The sequence below is a fragment of the Indicator indicator genome, chromosome 4, assembly GCF_027791375.1.
Source record: "Indicator indicator isolate 239-I01 chromosome 4, UM_Iind_1.1, whole genome shotgun sequence".
Classification (NCBI taxonomy): Eukaryota; Metazoa; Chordata; class Aves; order Piciformes; family Indicatoridae; genus Indicator; species Indicator indicator.
In genome coordinates, this window is record NC_072013.1 from 45828695 (window position 1) to 45851175 (window position 22481).

At 48.8% G+C, this 22481-nt stretch overlaps 1 protein-coding gene across 1 annotated transcript; it reads right to left on the reverse strand.

Annotated features, from left to right (window-relative positions):
* Positions 1-18542: 18542 nt before the first annotated feature.
* Positions 18543-22274, reverse strand: FOXA1 (forkhead box A1). Its single transcript, XM_054400421.1, has 2 exons — positions 22200-22274; positions 18543-19805 (listed from the first exon to the last, which is right to left on the reverse strand). Exons 1-2 carry the CDS (start codon positions 22269-22271, stop codon positions 18543-18545), a joined length of 1335 nt encoding a protein of 444 aa, XP_054256396.1. The 5' UTR covers positions 22272-22274.
* Between the last annotated feature and the right edge of the window lie 207 nt (positions 22275-22481).

Sequence of the window (22481 nt, forward strand, 5' to 3'; positions counted from 1 at the left end):
TTATGTATTTAGTTCCTATTCAGTTACTCTTTTACCTAAGTGATTCATAGGCAATGCCTGTATCTAGCTAGCTGCCATGTCGATTTATGGTGATTATAACATCTGCACTTAGTATAGTTCAACCCACAGGGGAAAAAAAAACTATTTCTTTGGCTTGAAAAGCTGCTGTGTGTTGTAAAGATGAGAAACTCTATAGAATAGTTCAGCATAAAAAAACCCCACATGACAGGTTCCTCCCACTTGATTTACTGTTGCTTTTCTGGTGCATTCACTCTAGGAAAGCTGGATGCCAACCAGAATGGCATTCATTCCAGCATGTCTTGGTCTGTTACACCTAATGCAGGTCCCAGATCTTCAGGTGGAACTACAGATGTGTGAGGAATAATAGATCCCTGACTAAGGACTCTACAGAATATAGGATACTGATATTTGTGTATATATATGTGTATATATATATATATATATGAGATAGAGAAATGCTGATACTGAACTTGTTTCCTGGTCTGTGTTCTTTCAACTTCAATCCAGTAGGTCTCACTACACTTCTTTTTCCTGAGAACCTAAAAACCAATTTACTACCCCAACTCCTTCTCCATTTTGATAACTGGGAATCATGAACATATCACAATTAGTCTTCTCTTGGATAAAGTGATCAGGGTTTCTGATATCACTTACCAGGTATTGCTCAGACAGTAAGGCATTTCTAATTCCTGGGCATGCAGATGCTTGACTTGGACACAACACTCCTTTGCTGCTTTCAGACATGGTCTATATGGAGCTGATCTCTCCTTGCCCTTACTGTGTACTTTTATGATTCCAAGGACCATGATCCTTCTCTAACGCAGAGCATCACCCCAGCACCTCATGCTCAGTGTTAGTCCTAGACAGCCCTTCAGAGTATGTGTATTTGTAGTCCATTCTTCCCTAAAATTTTCAGGATGTGGAAGAGACTAAACAGAAAATTATGTGAGGCAGAAAATTATAATGGAAGAGTAAGATGAGAGAAAGGTGGTTAAAAAGAGCTAGGAAGTTCATTTCAGTGGACTCTGCTTCATTAATGCTGATGGCTGTGTCCTGTATTTTTGTTGCCAGACCATGGATCTTGCCCAAGGTGGAAAGAAATGCATCCCATATGAAAATCCAAATTGCTGAAACCAAATAAATGTCTGATAAGGCTGCTAAATAAAATAAAATAAAATAAAATAAAATAAAATAAAATAAAATAAAATAAAATAAAATGGTAGGTTTTGCAGTTAATCTTGTGTTCTGTGGTGATTTTAATTACACTGTAATTTGAGCTAAGTCAAAGGATGGTAAGAATAGTGGCTAGGTAGAGGTTAATGGAATGTAAATGTAAAGAAGTGATTTGGGGGGCAGATCTGATGGGCAGGAATATTGCACTGCTTCCAGGGAGGGGGTGAGGCTGTTCTTGGCACGAGCATGACAGGGAGCAGTGCCAAGAGGCAAGCAGAGCTGGCAGTGAGGGATGACAGCCGCTGAGTGGAAAGAGTGATACTGCACTGATCATGAAAAAAAGGTGTGAAACACTGCACTGATGGTGGTTAAGTAGGGGGGAGGAGGGGGACCAAAAGCAGGACTCAGAGATGTAAGGAAATATATCACAAGAGCAGACTGCAGAGCTGAATGCCAGCACTGAGCATCCACCCTCCCTGGCAGGCATTTCACAAATTCAGTGAGGCTGAATCTTGAACTCACTTGAGTTTTGCCCTGCCTGACAGCAATATCTGCCCCTCACAGCTAGAAGAATATCCAGCTGGTACCTTGGACTTCAGGTTCATCACTAGCAGCTTCATTCAATCAGCAGCTATGGCACTGATGGACCCTAAATTACTACTGTTTGATTAAGTAATGCTATCAGAGCTGTGTGCTCTGCAACACTTACAAGTGTTAGTTAGGTGGACTGTTACGGAGTAGCAGTAGTTTTGGAGCAAAGTATTCCTAGGAATATTAACACTTTGGTTGAAATAGACCTAGTACAGCTATCTTGGACTGCAAAGCCATGTAAAATTGATCAAGCAATTATTCTTAAGTCCATGCTGCAGCCTTCTTATAGTAACGGGGAGCTACTGAAGGTCAATTCTGAGGACATTCATTCATTTTACGGATGGGTCAAAATATTTTAGTGGGGAAAAGGATTCAGAAATATTGTGGGGTTTCTGTTTCTGTTTCTGTAGTATGTACTGTGTATGTGGCAAACAAGTCCTATTACTAAGAGAGAAATGGTGGCTTGTGCTGGCATATAACATTTTTGTCTTGTATATCTTAAAAGGCAAAAGCAATCACAGGGCTAACAAGTGGCCCTGAGCATGGCAGAGCTGACCACACCCGTCTAGTCAGAGAGCAGTGTTCGGGCAGAGGTCCTGTGGACTCCTTTGAAAGCCAAGAACTCCTCTACAGCAAACTCCTACTATCTCATGGGATCAAGACCACAGATTTCACCTTTGATTTTCAAGAGCTCTTGTCATACCAAAGAAAAGCCAGCATTAAATGTGTGCCACCTTTGCCCCAGCACTTTGGGTAGCGCTTATCACAGGAGAGACCACAATTCTGCTTTTGGAAGGACACAGAATCTATTGCACTTTCTTAAGGTGCCCTGAAACATTGGTTCTAAAGCAGAAAACTAATGATGGACAGATTGCCAAACAAATTCTCTGAAATTTGTTTTGTGAAGAAACTGATCCAACTATTTCTTTTTACTTCCCTCCCCAATAATAGCAGGTCTCAGAGTAGCTAGCCAGAAGCTTTGTTGCCTTTTTCCTTTAGATATGGTGTAAAAACTTTGTAGATTTGGTAGCAAAATTCATGTTTCATGAATGAATGCACAGATCAGATTTTAATTCACCTAATTTCCAAGGTTAAAGGTATGTATTTCTAAATCACGAAAAGTAAGAGCTGTGCCATTTTAGTGGGGAAAAAAATACTTAAAGCATATGTATTACTTTCATAATCCAAATTTCTACTTCTGTACATCAGTATTTTTTTTTTCTGTATAGACTCTGTGACTAGAATGTGGTCTTACTTTTGCTATAGCCTCTCCATGACAGCAGGATCAATCCTGGTCCTGCCAGGTGCTGAAACTGCTGACCTCGATTTGGCTGAGTAAAAACTGTGGGTGCGACACCAGCAGCAGTTAGCTCCCCGCTGTGGAATGCTACATTTGTATTAACATGTATCTTTCTTTGTGATTTTTTTTTTAACTGAAAACGATGCCCTTTAAAATCTCTTCCTGGAGAGAGAGAGAGAGGGAGAGAGAGTGAGGTTGAGAGAGAGAGGGGAAAAAAAATATGCTCCCCTTGGAATTTAACCTTAATTTGAACCAAGATCAGTGAAAGAAAAGCACTTTCGTGCATTGTTCACCAGCTCCACCCAGCCAGCCCCTTATCTAACCTGAGTCTCTATAGCCTGTTGCTTTGTAACTTTTGCAGTAGTATGCTCCGCATGCTCTTACATGCTATAAAACCAACCTGTGACATTATAATACCAAGAAATACATAACGATCCTACCCTGCAAGTCCTTAAACTGCACAGAGCAGCAGCTGGCCAAGTCCTTCCACAGTTTTATAAAGGGCCTGATGCATACTGCGAATAAACAGCCATGGTCACTCCTGACCACTGGCAAAGGTGATAGCAACCTCTGAAACCCCTGAGCCACCCTCTCCCTACAGCCCAGATCAGGAGGTACTTAAACATGAATAACTTTTCATTTAAACCTGGTTCCTTTGATATCTCTTGCCTTTAGAGGGAATCAGCCAACCCTTGATTTGCATGACGTCAGCTTGGGGTCAAAATTCAACCTTAAACACACACATAAAAAAGCAAGCTTCCTTGTTTGCTCTTCAGAGGTGGACTTCCACTGTATGTCTTCTATCATCTGCATGGGAGACAACAGCCAGTAGATTGCTTTCCTATACTTTTTCACTCCCTAGAAAAGGCAGGCAGCTGTTCCAGGTGTGGTCCACATTCATGCTGTCCCCTATCAACCATCTGCTACCTGCAGTCATCAGCCTTTCCTAGAATCCCTATGTTTCTCCAGACCTGTGACCACTCAGTACACCTTTCTCCGCTTACTGTCTGCTTTATATCCCTTCCTTCCATATCTTCAATCTTTCCTTCAAGCCCTCATTGCTCTTTATTTCTATCCCTGCTTCTTTCATGCTCCACAGCCACAGGCCTTCTCCCTGGTTCTCCAGGGACTTGCATGAGCCTGGCTTCCTCAAGCCCATGGCCCTTTTTGCTAAGCGTTATCTCCCTTCATCTGCAGGCACATATGGAAGATGCCTGTCAGAGTGCAACCAGTGGTGCCACCCTTGCTAGCAAAACTGATGTCCATCATGTGGGGAGCAAGCTTCTTAAAGCTGAAGGCAAGAATCGGACATTCACAATGACTGCTTGAAATAAAGACCAAATATCGTGCAGCTGAGAAGGAAAGAGAGGATACTATTAAATGCCCCAGTGGCTTGCCATGTAACCTCCCCTTTTTTAACCACCACTGGCTGCTTTTCTTTTCAAGAAATGTTTTGCAAAATGTTGGTTTTGTTCTATATAGCTTGATAAAAAAAAAATCGTCAAGGAAATGTTTCTTATATCATTGTTCTTACACTCCTCGAGTATTTGACGGACCCCTTGGAATGAGCATATAGCAGGAGACAGGAGGAAGGAAGCAGGAAAAATCTAAATAAGAAATATCAAGGAGACACAGTCAAGCATGAATCATTTTGGTCTTTCAGTTGAACCTGAGGGAAGATCAGATTTCACATCCACCCTCGACGGGGATGGCATTTTCACACACACTGCAAACGGGTTGGCGAGGAGGTGGCTCTTGATTTCACAGTTATTTCAGGAGCGGGGGAGCGATATTACTTTTTTTTTTTTTTTTAAGAAAACCTCAGATCAGAACAGTTTTATGTGCTTAAAAAAAAAACCAAACAAACAAAAAAAAAAAACTTCTCAGGTAGCCAGTTTTAGTGGACACCGACCCGCAGGGGAGCTGTGGCCCAGGTGCCTCGGCGGTGGCTGCAAGTGCTAGCGACTCCATGGAGGAGGGAAGGCGGCTGCAGCTCCGCGGAGCGTCGCGAAGTGAGCGCGGGCACCGAGGCTCTGCACCCCGGGAGCCGCAGCCCCAGCCCTCTGCGGGCTCAGCCGGTAGCAGGAAGACAGAGGAGCAGGAGGAGGAGGAAGTCCCCCGGCGTGCTGGATCGCTGCGGCCACTGCCCGCCCCGCGGGGACACCCCGGCCGGCCGCCGCCTGCGGCCTCGGGCCGGAGCTGGCCCAGCAGCAATGTCAGGGGCCGGGGGCACTAAGCCCTTGCCTTTAGGAGCTGTGACGGGGGGGATTTCAACAGAGCCGCTTCCCCAGCTCTTTGCAGCAGGCTGGCCCGATAGAGGCACCGCCGAGCGGCCCCGCCCGCGCCCCGCTGTGCGAGGGGAGGCTCCCCCGCGATCCTCGGCAGCCTCCCCACCCCCTACCCGCCCCGCTCCGTGACCGGTAATCCCTCTGCCGCCGGTGACACCCCACACACTCGGGACGGTGTGTGCCTGCGGGACCGGGGAGGGACGAGGAAGAGGGAAATCCCCGCGCGCCTCTGAGGGCGTGGGCTGTGCTTCGGGTCCCTCCACCCGGTGCTTCACGGCCGCGATTGTGACCGCCTGGGGCGCTGGAGCCGGCGGCAACGCCGAGACCAACCGGGCGAGATCCCCCTGCGCCCCGCCGTCAATCGCCCCGCAGCCAGCCAGGCGAGGCAGCCCTGTTACCCGCTTGAATTGCGAATGCCCTTCGGTTGCCCCGAGCTGTAATTCCTCCTGTGATCATTTTGAGACGCCCCTGTGTTTAGTAAGCCAATCAGTAATTCTGTAATTAAACCAATGTTGTCTTGGAAAAACTCTCTTTTCTTTTCTTTTCCCTACATTGATCTTTAGTTTCTAAGCGCCCTGCTTCGCTCATGCTGGCTCAGGCGTGTTGGATGTGCCAAACCGCAAAGCCTATAGAGCACAGGTCCTTGCAGATGAGGAGAGCTCCAGCTTGTGCCTTCAGTAAAGAGCTCTGTGTCTTCGTGTCTCTGTGTATTGACTATTTTCACAGGGTTTTAGCTGTGGTTTGCAGCTCAGTATTGAAAGACGTTATTTATGTATCCAGGAGAAAAATGAGGGGGGGGGAGGAGGGGAGTATAACAGCTGATGTTTTCTCTGTGGTTTTCCCTTTTTTTTTTTTTTTTTTCCTTTTTCCCCTTTCTAAGATTACCAGCATGGGAACAGGACTGTTGGACTTCACGACCTCATTGACACGTGCTTTGTATTTGCTGCAGTCTGAAGGATCTGACTGTTAAGAAGTATTCGATCCAAAATATATGTATTGATTGTTTGTTCTTAGATTGCCCTGTCACAATCCACCTGGTTAAGTACAGTGACCTTCCTTCTTCTGAAATTACAACTTTGAAAAAGGACATGCTTTTCCATTAATGTCTTTTCTGATTAACATACACTGTAGCTTTTATTCTGTTGCAGCACTCACAGAACAGAGAATGGGAACACATTTATGCCTTAGAAAACTTATTAATACATATTAAAGCCTTGCAGGTTACCAGAACTTAAATGTACTGGCAAATCTGCCAGTACAATAGACTGAAACATTCTGGTTTCTCAGATGAATGATGTATTTTGCAAAAAAAAATCAGAACTACCACAGCAAGAACCCCTGTTATCAGACAATACATGAAAAATACTTTAATTTTTTTGTTATTAGCATCAAGATCAGTCTGGGAACACACACAGTTTTTCCAAACTTCAAAAATCCAGACTACTGCTAAAAAAACATTGAGTGGCTCTTGCAGTTCCATCCTGTGAAGTGCTGTGCATCTCTTGGAAGCACTTAGAATTGCTATTATTTAATTAGGTCTTATTTGCTTACTACATTCCAGTAACTTGTGGATTTTAATATGCTCTGCAATAGAGTGAAACAACAGCCCCGGTTTTGAGCAGCTGATAACTCAAGGTTGGAAGTACCTCCAAAGACTCCCTGTTTCTGCCACTAAGGTATTTACAGCCTTCAGTTGGTTTGGGCACAGCAGAAACCCTCACAGTTTTCTTCCAGTGGGCCTGCTCTAAGCAGCTGACTCCAGTTGGGTTGCTTTGAGTCCAGGTGTGTATGTGCTTGTTACTGTACGTGTGTGTGTGTTCCTCAGAGTACCAGTGAGGAAGAAACTCATCAGTAGGTCAGTCTCTCCCAGCCATACTGCAGCATCCTTAAACATGTTTTTCCCTTGCTTATAATGGTGTTAGGAAGGTGATCTCAGATGACTTCATTCCGAAAGTTAAAGTCAATAAAAGATGGTGTCGAGGGAAGAGGAAGCACATAGAGGTTACTTTCATTCACAGGACCACAGGATGTTAGGGGTTGGAAGGGACCTCTGAAGATCAAGTCCAACCCCCCTGCCAGAGCAAGACCATAGAATCTAGCACAGGTCACACAGGAACACATCCAGATGGGTCTTGAAAGTATCCAGAGAAGGAGATTATGTGGCTCCCACAGTGAAGAAGTTCTTCCTCATGTTGAGGTGGAACCTCCTGTGTTGTAGTTTATATGCATTACCCCTTGTCTTATCCCAGGGTGCAACCGAGCAGCGCCTGTCCCCTCCCTCTTGACACCCAGCCCTCAGATATTTATAAACATTTATTAAATACCCTCTCAGTCTTCTCTTCTCCAGACCAAAATGCTCCAGGTCTCTCAGCCTCTCCTCATAGGGTACGTGCCCCTCAATCATCCTGGTAGGTCAACAGTGCATTGCTGTGTTCTTCTTGTCTGTCTCTCCTATTCATCTTGGTTCTCAGGTGGCTTTGACCTAGTTGCTTGCACTCACATGGGCACACAAAAGTTTTTTTACTATGCTGACCTGTGTGTGTTTCATTTCTCTTTATTTAATTTTTGAGATGATGGTCTGATCATGTCATTCCCACCTTTGCTGCTACCAAAGGGCACCAATAGATAAGAAAGGTGAGTGGAAAAGCAGGGTATCTGAGGGTGAAGGAGCCAGGCTGAGGCTGTCCACTGCTCCCTCCATGGTTCCACCCAGGCTCCCCAGCTCAAGGCTGCCTGTCACAGGCAAAAGCTGGGCGGGTTTCAGGACAAGCTGAAGCTAATGGGTCAGACCTCAGGATCTGTTTGTTGCTGAATTTGTTTCCAAAGCTGAAAATCTTCCAAGTGGCCATGCCAACAACACGTGAGCAGGTTGTCCTCTCCACTGAAAAACTCACAGAAGATCAGAAGCAATACATGTCTGCTGGTTGTCCACTACCCTACGGAGGTGATGGGTGAGGGTTGGGTCACTGTGATGCTATTTCTGCCACTGCCCAGGCACGGGAAGGTATAAAGCATCTTTATCCTAAACCTAGCTGTTTTTTACAATTTCTACCCCAATTTGGGAAATGATGATGATTGCAAGAATGGGGGAAAATAATCAGACATCAGTCCAAAGTGAAGTGATATTTTTAAATCCAATTGACTTTGTACCAGTTTCACTGGAAACATTTAATGATAAAAATTAAACCCACAGAGCTGCCTTCGACCTCTGCCTGCTAAATCATGAGTAGGGGGTGGAAAAGAATTTTGTTTAATTTGGAGACTGTCTTCTATTTATTTTTACTTGCATTACATGCAATTTTTGGCCCTGGAAAAGATGAAGGGATGAAACCCTGGACAGATTTAAACTAGAAAGAAATGAAGGCTAACTAATGTCTGACTGGTCCAGTGAGCTGGAGATAGTGCCATGTCCTGCTTTTTACTAGAAAGAAATGTGGCGTGAAAGCAGGACCTTTGTTGCCTAGGAATTAAGTTGTTGCTGCTGCTTATTCCTTACCTGAACTCCTAATCCTCTGTTTGTGCTACGGCACAAAACAAATTATTTCTGATAGACCAAAGGGCTCCCTTGTAACAATTAAAGTCTATTGTGTAAAAGTATAAATGACACATTGATCGTTAAGGTAATCTGACTTGTAAAAAGTAATTCTTGGGCATGAGAGAGGCATACATTTAATGTATACTCTGAAGAAGTCATTATGCACAGGGAGGTAAACTAAAAACAGTAAAATACCTACCTAACCAGTTAACATGTATGCTTGGTCTAAACAGACCTGAGCAGGAAAAAATTGAGGTTTGCTCCTACTTCTCAAGAAGACAAGAATATTTTGCTACTGCTTTCCCTGGGAACAACCACCTTATTCTGTATTTTTTTAAAATTCCTTAAACAAATAGGCACCTCCCCCCTCCCCTCAAATAAACCCCTAAGGCACTTTACAAAGTGGGAAATATCCCGAAATCCTTGAACCTCGGACTCTGCTGAGGTCAGTGCAATCTCGGTTTGCACTAATTAGAAAAAGAAAAAAAAAAAAAAAAAAAGCTACTCCCTGCTCAGGCACGGTTTAAAAGGAGAAGTGCGGATCCTCCTGTCGAGGACAGCTTTGTCTCGTAAGAGGAAAGGCTACAGGGTCAGCATTCTTGCACATGAGGAAACCCCCACGACGGCTGGAAGAGGTCGTCTCTCTCCTCCTATCTCCCCATTTAGCCAACGTGTCCCTTATCAGGGCAAACCTCCCACTTCAGCCGACGGGATTTCTTATTATCAGAGGGAATGCATCAGACTTAGAGTTTCCAGTTCCCAAATTTAAGTGGAGTGGAAAAATTCCTGCTCCCCAGAGCACAATCTGACTCTTGGGAAGCGGGGTGTTCCCCTGCCCCACCAGAGCAGCCAGGAGGTCCCTGGGTGACCAGTACCGCCTTTCTGGGCCCTTTCTGTGTAACTACCAACGCCTATAGGCATTGCCTCGGAAAAACAGTTTTGAATGCATCATTTGCAAGGTGTGATGAACCCCTCACGGTGTGGGGCTGGGGCTTCGAGCCTCTCCTGGCGCTTCGCGGGCGCATCCCACTTGGTCCTGGCGGAAGCTCTTTCGGCCCGCTGCGCTGGGCGCTGGGAAATTTGGGAACACAGTTGCCTTCTGTGGCTGGATGGACGCGGCTTCCCGGTGCTCAGGAACACGCAAGAGGCGGAGGTTTGTATCTTCAGCCCGTCTGGCGGCCGCTCTTTGTGCCTGCGGACACGTGTGTGACACCAACCCGCGTACCTCCCGTGCAGGGCCCTGTAAGAGCCCGTCGTACGTGCAATGCCTTTAACCACTCATCACTGTATTTTGCTTGGCTTTGAAAATTAGCCTGTTTGGATAACACTCGATAGAAAACGTTTATGCTGGAAGCCAAACAGGCAAATATTTTATTCTCTCATATTAACACAGCGGTTTTCCAATCGGTTGATTTTTGTGCTCGATTATTTATTTATTTATGCGTGTGTTACTCATTCATTCGCTCTGCTCATTCATTCATTCGCTCCGTCATTCATTCATTCCTCCATCTCTTGCCCTTCACCAAAGAGACCGAGTCCACGGTAACCAGGATCGTGCCTGTTGCCACCGGAGGGGGTAACCCTCGGCTTGTTTGCACTCCCGTTGCCCTCGACGGTGTCGGAGTGTGATGATGCTGAGAGACCTCATCTCAGTCCCTGCTAGGACAGGCTTCTGGGTGTCCCTGAGATCCCTGGAGGTGGAAGGGGAAGGGCAGAGGGAAAGAGCTCTTTGCATGTTTGACCGCTCTATGCTAGAGGCTGTTCCCATCGCTGCTAAGTCAGCGTGAGCAGGCGGGGACCGCAGGTGCCGCGGCTGCACACAGCCAAGGGCCAGTGTCCCAGGGCAGGAAGGTCCCCGCGCCTGCAGCCCAGCTGACCTGGGGACGGGCGACAGGGTGCTCCGGGGCAGGTAGTGCGGTGGCGGAACCCTCCGGCCTCGGGGCCATCCCGAGGAGGGAAACGTCAAGAAGTTCTAATCCAGTCAGTGCCGACTCAGTCGGTGGAGGGAGGGATGCCCAGTCAGACCACCAACGCGCCTTGAGCCCTACAATGCGCCACTTAATACACTTCTGTAATTTAAACTTCTGGGGACCCCCTCCTTCCAAGCCGATTTTCGATATAGGTGTTTTCTCATTCTCCTCCCCCCCACCCTTTTCCTTTGAAATGCCCCCACCCCCCTCACCCTCCCGTTCCCTTTCTTCTGAGCCCTGCTCTCTAATTCTAGATGAGTATTACTTTGCTCTTTTCGTTGGCCAAGCACAATTGTGTTATTGGAGATAATTAATTCAATCCCCATCAAAGAGTATTAGGAGCGCCTTGGCCCTGTAGTGCCTTTTTTCAAACCGGGAATGAAAAGCAGAGAGAAAATTCTCTGGGTAGCCTCCGCGATGGCAGCTTTTGAAGTGAAGGGAGGCGGGCATTGTTGTTCACATTTTTGTCCATACGGCTGAAGAAAGACCGGCGGCTTTTGATGAGAAGATGAGAACCGCCTCGTAAGTTGAGCAACAAGTTAGATGCCGAAGTCTTACCGCTGCCTACTGCCTGTGGATAACATATGTCCCGCATTAATAGGGGCTCAAGGGAACAATTGCCCGGGGGGTGGGGGAGAGTTCTGCTCTGCACTGGCCAGCGGCTCTTTCTTCCCCCGGCCTCTAGACACCGGTCCCCCGATCGGGATGTTTTTAAGACACATCCGAGGAGATGCGCCGTGAATCTTGGGTTCTGGTGTCGCCGGGGCCGAGAGGCGGGGAAGCAGTGTGCACCGGCCACTAGCATCGGGGAGGGGGCACAGAAAGACCCTGGTGGAAGAATGTAGGCAGTCTCCTTTGCTCACCATTTCTGATGATACTGCCAGAGCTCCTGGTGGCCATGGCGTGATGATGGGGTCTGCTGTAACGCCGGGAGCGCATTTTCCCTTTCTAAACAGGAGTCTTTCTCTATTGTTGTTTTGTTGGGGAGGGGGAGGAGGGGGGGAGAAAGGAGGTGTTGGTGATTTGGGTTTTTTGGAAAGTTTAGGGGTGGATTTGTTTGTTTGTTTTTGCTTGGTTGGTTGTTTTATTTTCTGTACATTCAGGCTTGGGGCTTGGTTTTGTCGTCTTTTGTTTTATCTTTATGTTATTTTTTATTTGTTGTTGTTTTTCCCTGTCTATGTCATATAACGTAATGACATACCTGAATTTTGTAAAGTACTACCTTAGATAAAACAACCAAGGAATGAAAAAAAAAAAAAAAAAAAAAGGAAGAGAGAAAACGTCTGTTGGTCACACCAGATAACCTTAGAACTAGAAAACTTGTTGCATACATTTGAATAAGTTCAGACACGCTCTTATTACAATCTCCTACCCTGCAGCTCAGAGATTCCCCGCCCCCGGGGCTTTATTATGCTAAAGAGGTCATTACTGGGAGTCACTATGGAGAGATCCCGGATTGCAGAATGAGGCCCACCTCCTAGTTACCAACGTGTTTACATTTTCCGCCGGTCATAACTGGAGAAAATGTGTGTTAGTAACCCGCCAGACAGACCCAGAGAAGAGAAGGAATAAAGGAGAAAATATATTTCAGCTAGTGCGCAATAGCTTGTAAATGTAGCTCATTCATTAGGGAGCACTTAGAGGTATAGGACACGAAAGAGATGTTTGCCGTAGAAATGGTTGCTGCGAGAGGAATTCTGCTACTGGAGCGGGCGGCTCTGCTCCTCGGTGACCAGGCCGGCTGGGAGCTCGTGTGGGCAGAGGCCCAAGACCACGTCCTCATCCTCAGGCATCCTCACCCCGCTAGCCTGGCGTGGGGTGGAATCACGCAGGTCCCACCTCCCGCTGTGTGGAACAGGTCCTGAAGCCCTCCTGAAGCGGGTACTAGCCCTGGGGGCACACGGCACCTCCGTCTGACTGCTCATGCCCAGCGGGTACCCCGTCCATGAAAGGGACGCACCCCGCCTCAGCTTGTGGGGGTGGTTTTTACCCCGGACGACTGCCAAGAGTTGTGTGTAAGGGCTCAATTTCGGAGGCAGAAAATACGATTACCAGAAACATGTCCACGCGAGGACTTCCGCCCCTCGCTATTCCCTCCGGGGACCCAGTGAAAATGAAGAATTAGGGATTCCAAACGCAAAGCTGGGCTGGACCACAGGTGGGCAACACCGCCCGCTGTGGACAGCTCGGGCCAGCGGGGCCAGGCAGGAGACCGGGGCGGGCGTGGGGCCCGGTCCTGCCTGGCCCAGTGTCGCCGAGGCGGAGCCCGGTGCAGCGGCGGCACGGCCTTTCTCGGGCTCAACGGGCGTTCAGCCTGCCGCCTAGAGCAGTAATACTAATACTAATACTAATACTAATACTAATACTAATACTAATACTAATACTAATACTAATACTAATACTAATACTAATACTAATAATACAGCCGGTAGCTACCTCTTGGAACAATGAGCAGGTGCATGAGCATTTAATGGGAAAACAGGATTACCAACAGTAGCAGCAAAATAACGATGACCTTCCCCTAAAATAACCCGCCAGGGCAAACCCCACTGAAGCAACACTCTCGCAGCAGAGGCGCCATTCTGGGAAATTATCGTTTCAATGAATTCAACTAACTGCCAGAGTTTTTGGAGTAGGGGGAAGAGAGGAGATTGCAGCGTTTTTCTCCCCATAGAGACAAGTGGATTCAGCTATAAGGCTACATATGTTCTAAATTCTAATAACTGGAGACAAAGGTGAGCGCTGGCAGTTTGATCTGTCCAAAGTTCAAAGATCTGAAATCTCAGTGAGTTTCTGTTTGAGCTGAAGGGGAGAAACACAAACACTACGGCAAGGCTTGGGCCAGAAAGTTGCACGGTTTGGGAGTGAAATGAGATGTTATTTACACTAATCTATCCTTAACTGCTACTTTGTCACAATGGGCAGAATAATTAGTAGAAAATAACCAGAGGGAACAAAGGCAGGTTTTCTTCTTATCGCTTCCCGGTTTCCACTCTTCTCTTCCCTCGTTTATTTTCTCCCTCCGAAAAAAACCTTTCGACACTGCAAATCGCAGAAAATGTACAATCTGGTTTTTTAGTTATCACTCTGCCTTTGCCAGTAGCTGAGAAGCCTGGGTTTGCATTAAGAGAAAAAAAAAATCACCCATTTTGCAGCACCACCCTTGACATTTAAATAATCAAACTAATTGCATTTTTATTTTAGCTATTAACCATTCTCCTGTATTTCCTAACACAATATTGCAGCGTGGGAGTTCTTCGAGGACTTACGCGTACATTTCGTACCCTGGTAATTCTCTGCACCACTGTGGTGTGATTTTCGCCTGGTCATTGTGGGCTGTGTGTATATCCATTTGTCTCCCCTGGAAACAAATACACATTAATTACATATATGTTAATATATATATTATATGCATCTATATGCCTCGCGAGAGAACTTTCTATCCCAAGTTTTTATGACGCTCATTCGCTTCTTCGCAAATTAAAATTGTCACAAAAATGCGCGCTGAAAGTATGTATTTCTTGAGTCCTTGGTTTTAAAATATTTTTTCACTGTGATTAATTATATATATATATATGTCCAAATCCCGTTTTATCATAGCAGAAAAATACCCACAAAGTACATTGTTATCGTAATCAAGCACTTTATCTACAATACCGCTGTAAAATGAAAACCGTGTCAATTGCTTCTTTAAAGGCTAGTTGGCGTTACAGCAAGGGAATTAATTTATTTCGGGTTTGTGTTGACGGAGCAGTAACCATTCAAGTATTCAATATCTACTCAACATTTCAAAACAATTTTTAAAGCTATGCCAACAGCTTAAGTGTTTTCTCGCTCCGTTCTTTTACGATTTACTTATATTTTATTGACATAACTAAGTTTCAAAGGGAAAAAATTGACCGGGAAATACTTTTCCTCCTCTTTTAGTCCCGAATATTTAAAAATAATTCCTTCCTATAAATGTACACCCTGAGACTGTTTGCCTATGTGGAAGTCAGGGTTGTCCATTCGCACCCAGAAAACAACCGGGGAGGTACTCGTGATTTCTTTTCTCCTCCCTGATTTGGGCGGCTGAAGCTGTTTTTATTCCGTCGACTCTCCCCTTCTACGCAGGGGTGCTGTTTGCAGGTGCTCCGAGGAGGTGGCACAGACGCGGTTCTCATCCTGCCCCCCACTGCCGGGGGCCGCAGAGGTGCTGGATCCCGCGTCAGAGGAGAGCCTGCTATGCCAGGGCAGGACCCACCGGGGCTCCGGACTTCCCGCCCGGGAGCTGCCCCTGCCCAGGCCCCCGCCACCTCGACGGCCCCTTCCCCACAGGCCCGCCCTGCAAACGCGCCCGACACCCCCACCCCGCCCCGGGCCAGGGACCTCCTCACCGCTCAAACTCTGCATAAAGCTTTACAGAGATCCCCCACCGCCCTGAATTACTCCCCGTCTGTATTTAACGACGTTAAATGAACCGTTTTCGCTCCCTCGCACGTGGCCGGTAGGAGATAATCGCCGCGCAGGAAAACGCGAAGTTCTCCAATAAACTGCGGTGGTGACCGGAGCCCGCAGTCTGGCGGTGCCCCACTTTGCCTCCGACACAGGCAAAACCCCCAAACCCACCAGCTCCTTCCCTCCTCGCAGTGGGTTAGCGGCCCGTATGGAAGGAAATGCTAATAAACTCCTCTCTACATATTGCGGGGTGGGAGGTGCACCCTCTTCCTTTGAAGCCTACTTCCAGATTATATTTTGCACTGTGACTGGGGGCTTCTTTAGCTGCAGCAGGGCAGCTAGGAGCGGGAAAGAAAACAGGTGACTCCTCTCTCCTCTGGTGACTTCGAAGGCTTATGCTGATCGCAGAAAGCTACGCTGAGTCCGGGACCCGCGCTTTTAACACGAACCGCATGCCTGTTATGTCAGTGGATCATTGCCCACCCTAGTCACCGTTTGCCTACGAGAAGAAAGGGAAGGAGTGTAATCTTGATGGCGAATGTATCTGTGACAGGCTCCACTCCTTATCTATGAGTGGTTGGGAGCCGCGTTGGTCCGCTTAAATCCTTTTATTACCCACGCCCCGAATATTTCCATTACACACGGTCTGTGCTCCTCAGCTGATATGTGAAACCTGCTGTCTTATCGCTGTCGGTCGATTGATATTTTCTGTGTACAAGCCCAAGGCATTAAATCAATGTTTCCACTCTGCAGTGGCATATTCTCTGTAGACCAGGCTGTGGGAGACAAGTGAAGTCCTGCTGAAAACGCGCTTCATCCTGTCTCGATTCGCACTGAGCTCCTTTCGGCAGAAGAAGCGGGACTTTAGTAGGATCCACCTGCCTGGACTTGGTGTCGAGCAACCCCGATCTGCTGCGGGGGATCAGTCGCTGTTTGCCGCAGGGGCTGCAAAGGCTGGCGTCATGGGGTACCTGGCCAAAGCTGGCATCCCGGGCGCAAACCCCCGCTTCCTCCCGTTACAGGTCTCGCATGCGACAGGGCCCGCGTTAAATCTCCGACTGGGCTAGCGCACCCGTCCAGCTCCACGCCGAAGCCAGCTCCGCCTGGCCAGGAACGCCGTGGTCGCATCGCGGCCCCATACTGCCGGGCTGTAGGGGCCGAGCCGGACACACCTGCAAATCCCACGGCACAGGGGGTCGCCAGTATTTTTTTTCTCTCTCTTTTTTTTTTTTTTAATTTTTCCCCCGCAGGGTAACACTGCTGGAGGAATTTGGTGACATTTCTGGGACTTTGGCTTGCCTTTTCCTTTCTAAATCGACCCTTAAATTTAGCTGCCCGTCGCTGTCCCTAAACCATCAGGGGATAATTATCTGATAATTATGAGAATTGTATAGTTCTTTTACCTGGCGGCCGTGCACGAAAGGGGCTGAGCACAGTGAAATCTCTTCACGTTTAGCACACATACACAACTCCCCCACCCCTTACTATGCTGCTTGCTGGGGACCAGTGCTCGCCAGCGCGGCTGCTTTTTATCACTGGGGTCGATCCGAGCCAAGGCAAGGAAGTGGGAGTTAGCCTGGGAACTGGGCCCAGCGTTAGAGATTTCCCTCCCTCTCTCACGGTACTCTGTCACTATGAGTTAAAAAAAAAAAAAAAAAGCACCCTCATATCCACATCTGCAAAACGCCAGTGGCACCGTAGCACCCCAAAAACACACCCTGCTGGCGTGTCCCCTTCCTTCGCTCTGCATAAGTCTGGCCGCACAAATCCTTCGTCTCCCCTTCCACGCTTTAGCCGTACATTGGGTTTTCTGACACATGGCTACGTCCTCTGTAAACCGCCCCAGAAATTTTGAAAGAAAATAGCAGAAGTCTTCCATTGTTAACATTTGATTTATTTAAAGTCCTTAACTGCAAATGATCAAAAACATACTTCACGCATTAAATTTTCAGTTATCGTTTGAAATCAAAATATTTTTTTCAATTACAATCACATTTATAAAATTAACAAAATTTCGTAAATTCACGTGTAATTATTTTTTTAAACTGTAATTTAAAGCAATTTCCAGCTGTAAAGAAAGAAAAAAATATAAACCATGCAATAAATTAAGAACATTGAGACAGCGAACAGGAATAATAATAAAACCCGTCTGGCTATGCTAACACCGTGTAAAACTGTGGAAAGTGCATTAACACTGGATGAAACAAGCTAACGATGGCAATAATTAAACGGCCACGGAAAAAAATGGATGTGTAATTTATTAAACAAGTTGGAAAAGCGAGGAGAGACAGAGCTCTCTTCTTTTCCTTGCGTCTGTGTAATAGTCAATGTTTCCTGGGGGAGGGGAAAATAACCTTGTTATTAGATACACAGTTCTAGCTGGTACACAACGAAGACACTTAAATTAAATAAGCATGTCATCCACATGTTTGACGAGAGTTCCTGATGAACGAGAATCTTCAGTAACAGATAGGAAGGAAAAAAAAATAATCCAACTGGCTGTGACCTCTTGTAACTTTATATTACATCCCAAGACAGGTAACACTTGGAAAAAAAAAGTAAGGGTCGCATCTTGCACTCCAAAGCTTTAGCTGGTCCCCTCGGGAGTGCAGGATCCGACCCGCAGCATCTGGGTGTATGCGGGTTGTACTAGCCGAAGGTTTATTTTGCAAGTATCAAAAGGATGATCCGAGAAAGTAAATAGTCCTCTTGTTGCTTAGAGATTCTCTTAGTGTTTTGCTACTTCACAGCAGTATTGTCCTTCAAAGCCTTTTTAATTAAAAAAAGTCTTAAATGTCTACTCGCTTCTTCATCTCCGTATTGTTAAAGTATTGCCACATACCTGTAAACTTACATGAGATTATAGAGCACAGAAGGCGGGGAGACGAAGGGACGGAAAGCACAAACAAGTAGTTTACAAGCTCAACGATTTTTTCTTCTTTTTAGTAACACCCCGCAGAGGCTAAGGGGGATCTCCGAGGAGAGGGGCTGGGCAGAGGGACCGGGAGGGGATATGTACAAGCGGGACGCGGCCGGCTTTGCAGGAGGTCGTGGTAGATCGTAACAACACACAACGCTTTGTGAGACAAATGAAAAGTAACAGTCCTTTCCACGTAGCGTGCGGAAACACCCCGGTTTGTCGTAGGAAAAGGGGAGAGAGATGCCAGGAAAGGGGAGTCGAGGGTAGAGGGAGAAAGGGTTTGCCCCCTACGGCGGGGGGTGCAGAGCTAGGAGGTGTTTAGCACGGGTCTGGAATACACACCTTGGTAATAGGAGGGCTCTAGGGCTGAGGGCTCGATGCTGCTGCGTCCTGCCATGGAGGTGCTGCCCAGGGGCAGCCCGCCGGGTATGCTGGCCCCGTAGGAGGAATATTGCAGCGCCTGCTCATAGGCTTTGAAGTCCAGCTTGTGCTGCTGCTCCGAGGAGGACATGAGGTTGTTGATGGAAAAGGGGTGGTTGAAGGAGTAGTGGGGATCGCCCTTGAGGTGGAGCTGGGGTTCGTGGGCTAAGGAGTGAGGGGGGTGCGGGACAGAGGCCAAGGCGGGGACGGAGGTGATAGTGGAGGAGGGAGCCGAGGCCGAGGTCTTTAGCTCGGTGCTCGATCCGTTGTGGTCCATAGACTGGGGACTGGTGGATGGGTTGGAGCTGGAGAGGGATGTGGCTGTGTCCAGCTGCGCGGGTTTATTGTGGCCTCTGTGCAGGGGAGAGTTTGAACTGGAACTGGAGGCCCCAGCCTGATCTTTCCTGCCCTCCTGAGGGGCTTTGCTGTTCGCCGGCTTCTCGCATTTGAAGCGCTTTTGCCGGCGGAGGTAGCAGCCGTTTTCGAACATGTTGCCGGAGTCGGGATGCAGGGTCCAGTAGGAGCCCTTGCCGGGCTTGTCGGGGGACCGGGCCACCTTGACAAAGCAGTCGTTGAAGGAGAGCGAGTGGCGGATGCTGTTCTGCCAGCGCTGCTGATTCTGCCGGTAGTAGGGGAAAAGGTCCATGATCCACTGGTAGATCTCGCTCAGCGTTAGCATCTTGCTGGGTGCCTGCTGGATGGCCATGGTGATGAGGGAGATGTAGGAATAGGGCGGCTTGGCGTGGGGGTAGCTCCGTTTGAACGTCTTGGCGTCCCGTGTCCTACCGAGGTTGGACTGGGTGTAGGCCATGGGGCTCATGCAGGGGTTCATGCCGCCATAGGGGCTCAGCCCGTTCATGGGGGCCGGCTGGGCAGACATGGCGTTGATGCTGCCGGGGCTCAGCGCCGTGCCCATGGCGGCCACGCCGGCTGGCATGCCGTTCACTGGCCCCGCCGAACCCGCCGACATGCCCGCCACGGCTCCAGGGCTCAGCCCGGCCCCCAGCCCCGTGTTGGCGTAGGACATGTTGAAGGAGTTGGAGGTCATATTGCCGCTCGTCGTCATGGTATTCATGGTCATGTAGGTGTTCATGGTGTTCATGGAGCCGAGCCCCGAGTTCATGTTGCTCACGGGCACCGAGGAATAGGCCTAGGGCAGCGAGACGAAGAGAGGAGGTTAGGGGGTAGAGAGGGGTGGGCAGGACCCCATCGCGCCCGGATTCTACTGTCCTGCCCGCCCTGCCCAGCCAGCCGTGCAAGCGTCTTGCTGCCCTGGCACCGGGGAGAGCTCTTTCCAAAAGCCACACGGAAAGGCCACTGAAGAGATGAAGAGATCTAATTCATATTTATATCTGCTCATACATGGACACAGAGCAGGGGGTGCTCGGTCCTGACGTGTTGCCGTTTTACCGGCGTGCCACGGCTTGCGGGGGTTGCCGAGGGATCGCCGGGGCGCATGGACCGACGGCCCGCCCGAAGCAGAGCAGTACCCCCGCAGAGCCGAGGTGCCTGCTTTATCTGCCCCGGGGTGAGGCTTTCTTTCGGAGTATTTCCAGGGTTTTGATGATTTTTGTGTCCCGTCTCACTAGCTAAGTATTTAAACTCACGAGGTTACTGAAATTTACTGGTGTATACTGTCTGTGCCAAGGAGAAACTCAACTGCCTGCAACTTCTTACAATAATCTCTTGCATGTCTCACACTCTGTACGGATTTAAATTTGTATTCCTACAGGGGTTTGGGGTTTGAGGGACGTGTGTATTTTATCTGCTGAAAGCTTCACCCCTTTGTCTGCATTTTCTATAAAGTCACTCTTCAAAGTTTAAAAAAAGACCCACAACCCAAAGCAACCTTCCTGAAGTACAAAAACCCTGAACTTCACCTGCCTGACGTGCAAAAATTGTAGCACCCTACCACTTAACACAACTCTTATAAAAAGGCAGAAGCGGAAAGTCAGGAATTGTGCTTTCCAGTACCGCATCTGATTTAATAGAAGGGAGAAAGATGCCTTCAGTTTACCTTGGAAAAAAAAAAAGCAGTAATGCTAGGAAAAGAAGGTTTAGCGGATGGTTAAATGTATACAATTCATTACTGTTTACTACGAATCCCACGAATTTATAAATGTGTTTTTAATTTAGAGGATCATATTAATTATTTGAGATAGTAGAACGCAGATGGGTTTTTCAAATCAAATTAAATAGGAGGAGAAAATACTGAAATTAAAAAAATAGCAAAAGCGAAGGTAGCTTAACTTCATGTTTGTGGATAAGGAGTATGGCGAAGATAACTAAGTCTGGAAACGGCACATAATTAGGATGACCCTTATTTGCCCTTAGCCGACTCTCCTCTGATAAATAAGATGCCAGCAGGGTGACACGTATCTGCCTGTGCCCGCGTGGCCCTATGGGTGCTGTGTGCCAGCTCCAGGGTGCACGAACGAGGCGTGGGGACTGTGGAGCCGTGTGTCCGGGTCTGCTGATGCAATGCCCGGGTGAGCACACCTAGGTGCCTGCCTTGCTGCCACACTTCCTTAAAACGGCTCCTTCCCGGGCGGGAATCCGAGGGGCTGCTGTAGGGGCTGCTAGGCGTCAGCTTCTCCCAGGGACCCCCACCGGAGAGCCGCACCAGCACGATATGAACCCCGGACCACTGCAGAGTCGAGGAGCACCGCGGAGAGGGCTCTGGCCGCTTCCGTGGCCCACTCCTCTGCCGTAGTTGTCGGCACTTGGGCCGGTTCTCCCCCTTATTTGCCACCGTGTTGCCAAACAGGAGTGAGGAGCGGAAGCGCCTCCCTAGGTGCCCTGGGCCAGGCCGGGATGGCGGGGCTGGGGCGGCGGGGCTGGATGGCGGGGCCAGGGCCGGGGCGGCGGGGCCGGGCCCCCCTTCTGGTCAGGCTCCCAAGGCGGCTCTCGGCAGCGCCGCCCGCCGGCCCGCGGCAGTGCCGCACGCCGCCCGTGGCCCCTCTTGCAAAGTACGAAAAAATGACCATTTCCCCCTGCTTGTTTCTTTTCTCCTGGCTTTAACAGGTGGGGTCCCCGGCGACAGAGAGCAGAGAGGCTGAAGGCCCCTCCGAGTGACCCGGAGAGGGCTCTACCCCCGCCCCGGGATACGGTTGCAGCCGGCTGACTGTGCCCCTGCCATCTGCTGGGAAAGAGCCGGGGGCCCGCAGCGCGCCGAATCTTCTGCCCTGAGCCGAGAGTTTACGGGGCGCTTTTGTGCGCGCCGCAAGCGGAGATTACACCTTCTAGATGAGATCAAGGGCTGCCCCCGGCCCCCCAAGCGGGCCCGCAGCCGCCCCGGGTCTCCCTCAGCTCCCGGGGCTCTCGGAAGCCGTGTTTTCCTCGGGGAAGCCTGGCCAGCTTCAGCGCCGGAGGGAGGGGGGAGGCACGTTTGAGCTTCCAGGATCAGGAGTGCAGACCGATTCCTCCGATTGCTGTCCCCCTCCAGACCCCCAGCATTCCCCTCCTCCACCCCCCCACCCCCCCCTTCTTCTCCCCTTCCCCTTGCAGAGGGGCAGCAGCAGGATTTACCCTGGGATTTACTCACCTCCTGAGTGTCAGCGTAGTAGCTGTTCCAGTCGCTGGTTTCATGCCCTTCCATTTTCACAGTCCCTAACATTATGGAGCTAACCTGCCCGGTGTAACCATCCAGCCCTCCTGCAAGCGAGCGACGGGCAGCAGGAAAAGAGCCCGAAAGCCCGACCTAGCAGGAAGCCAGCTTTCGGGAGGGGCGAGGGGTGCTGAATTCTCCTCTATAACCAGCCAAAAACGAGGCAGGGAGCGGTGTGGGGCGAGACAGTTGAGAAAGTGAGGAAGTGCCGGCTGGGAT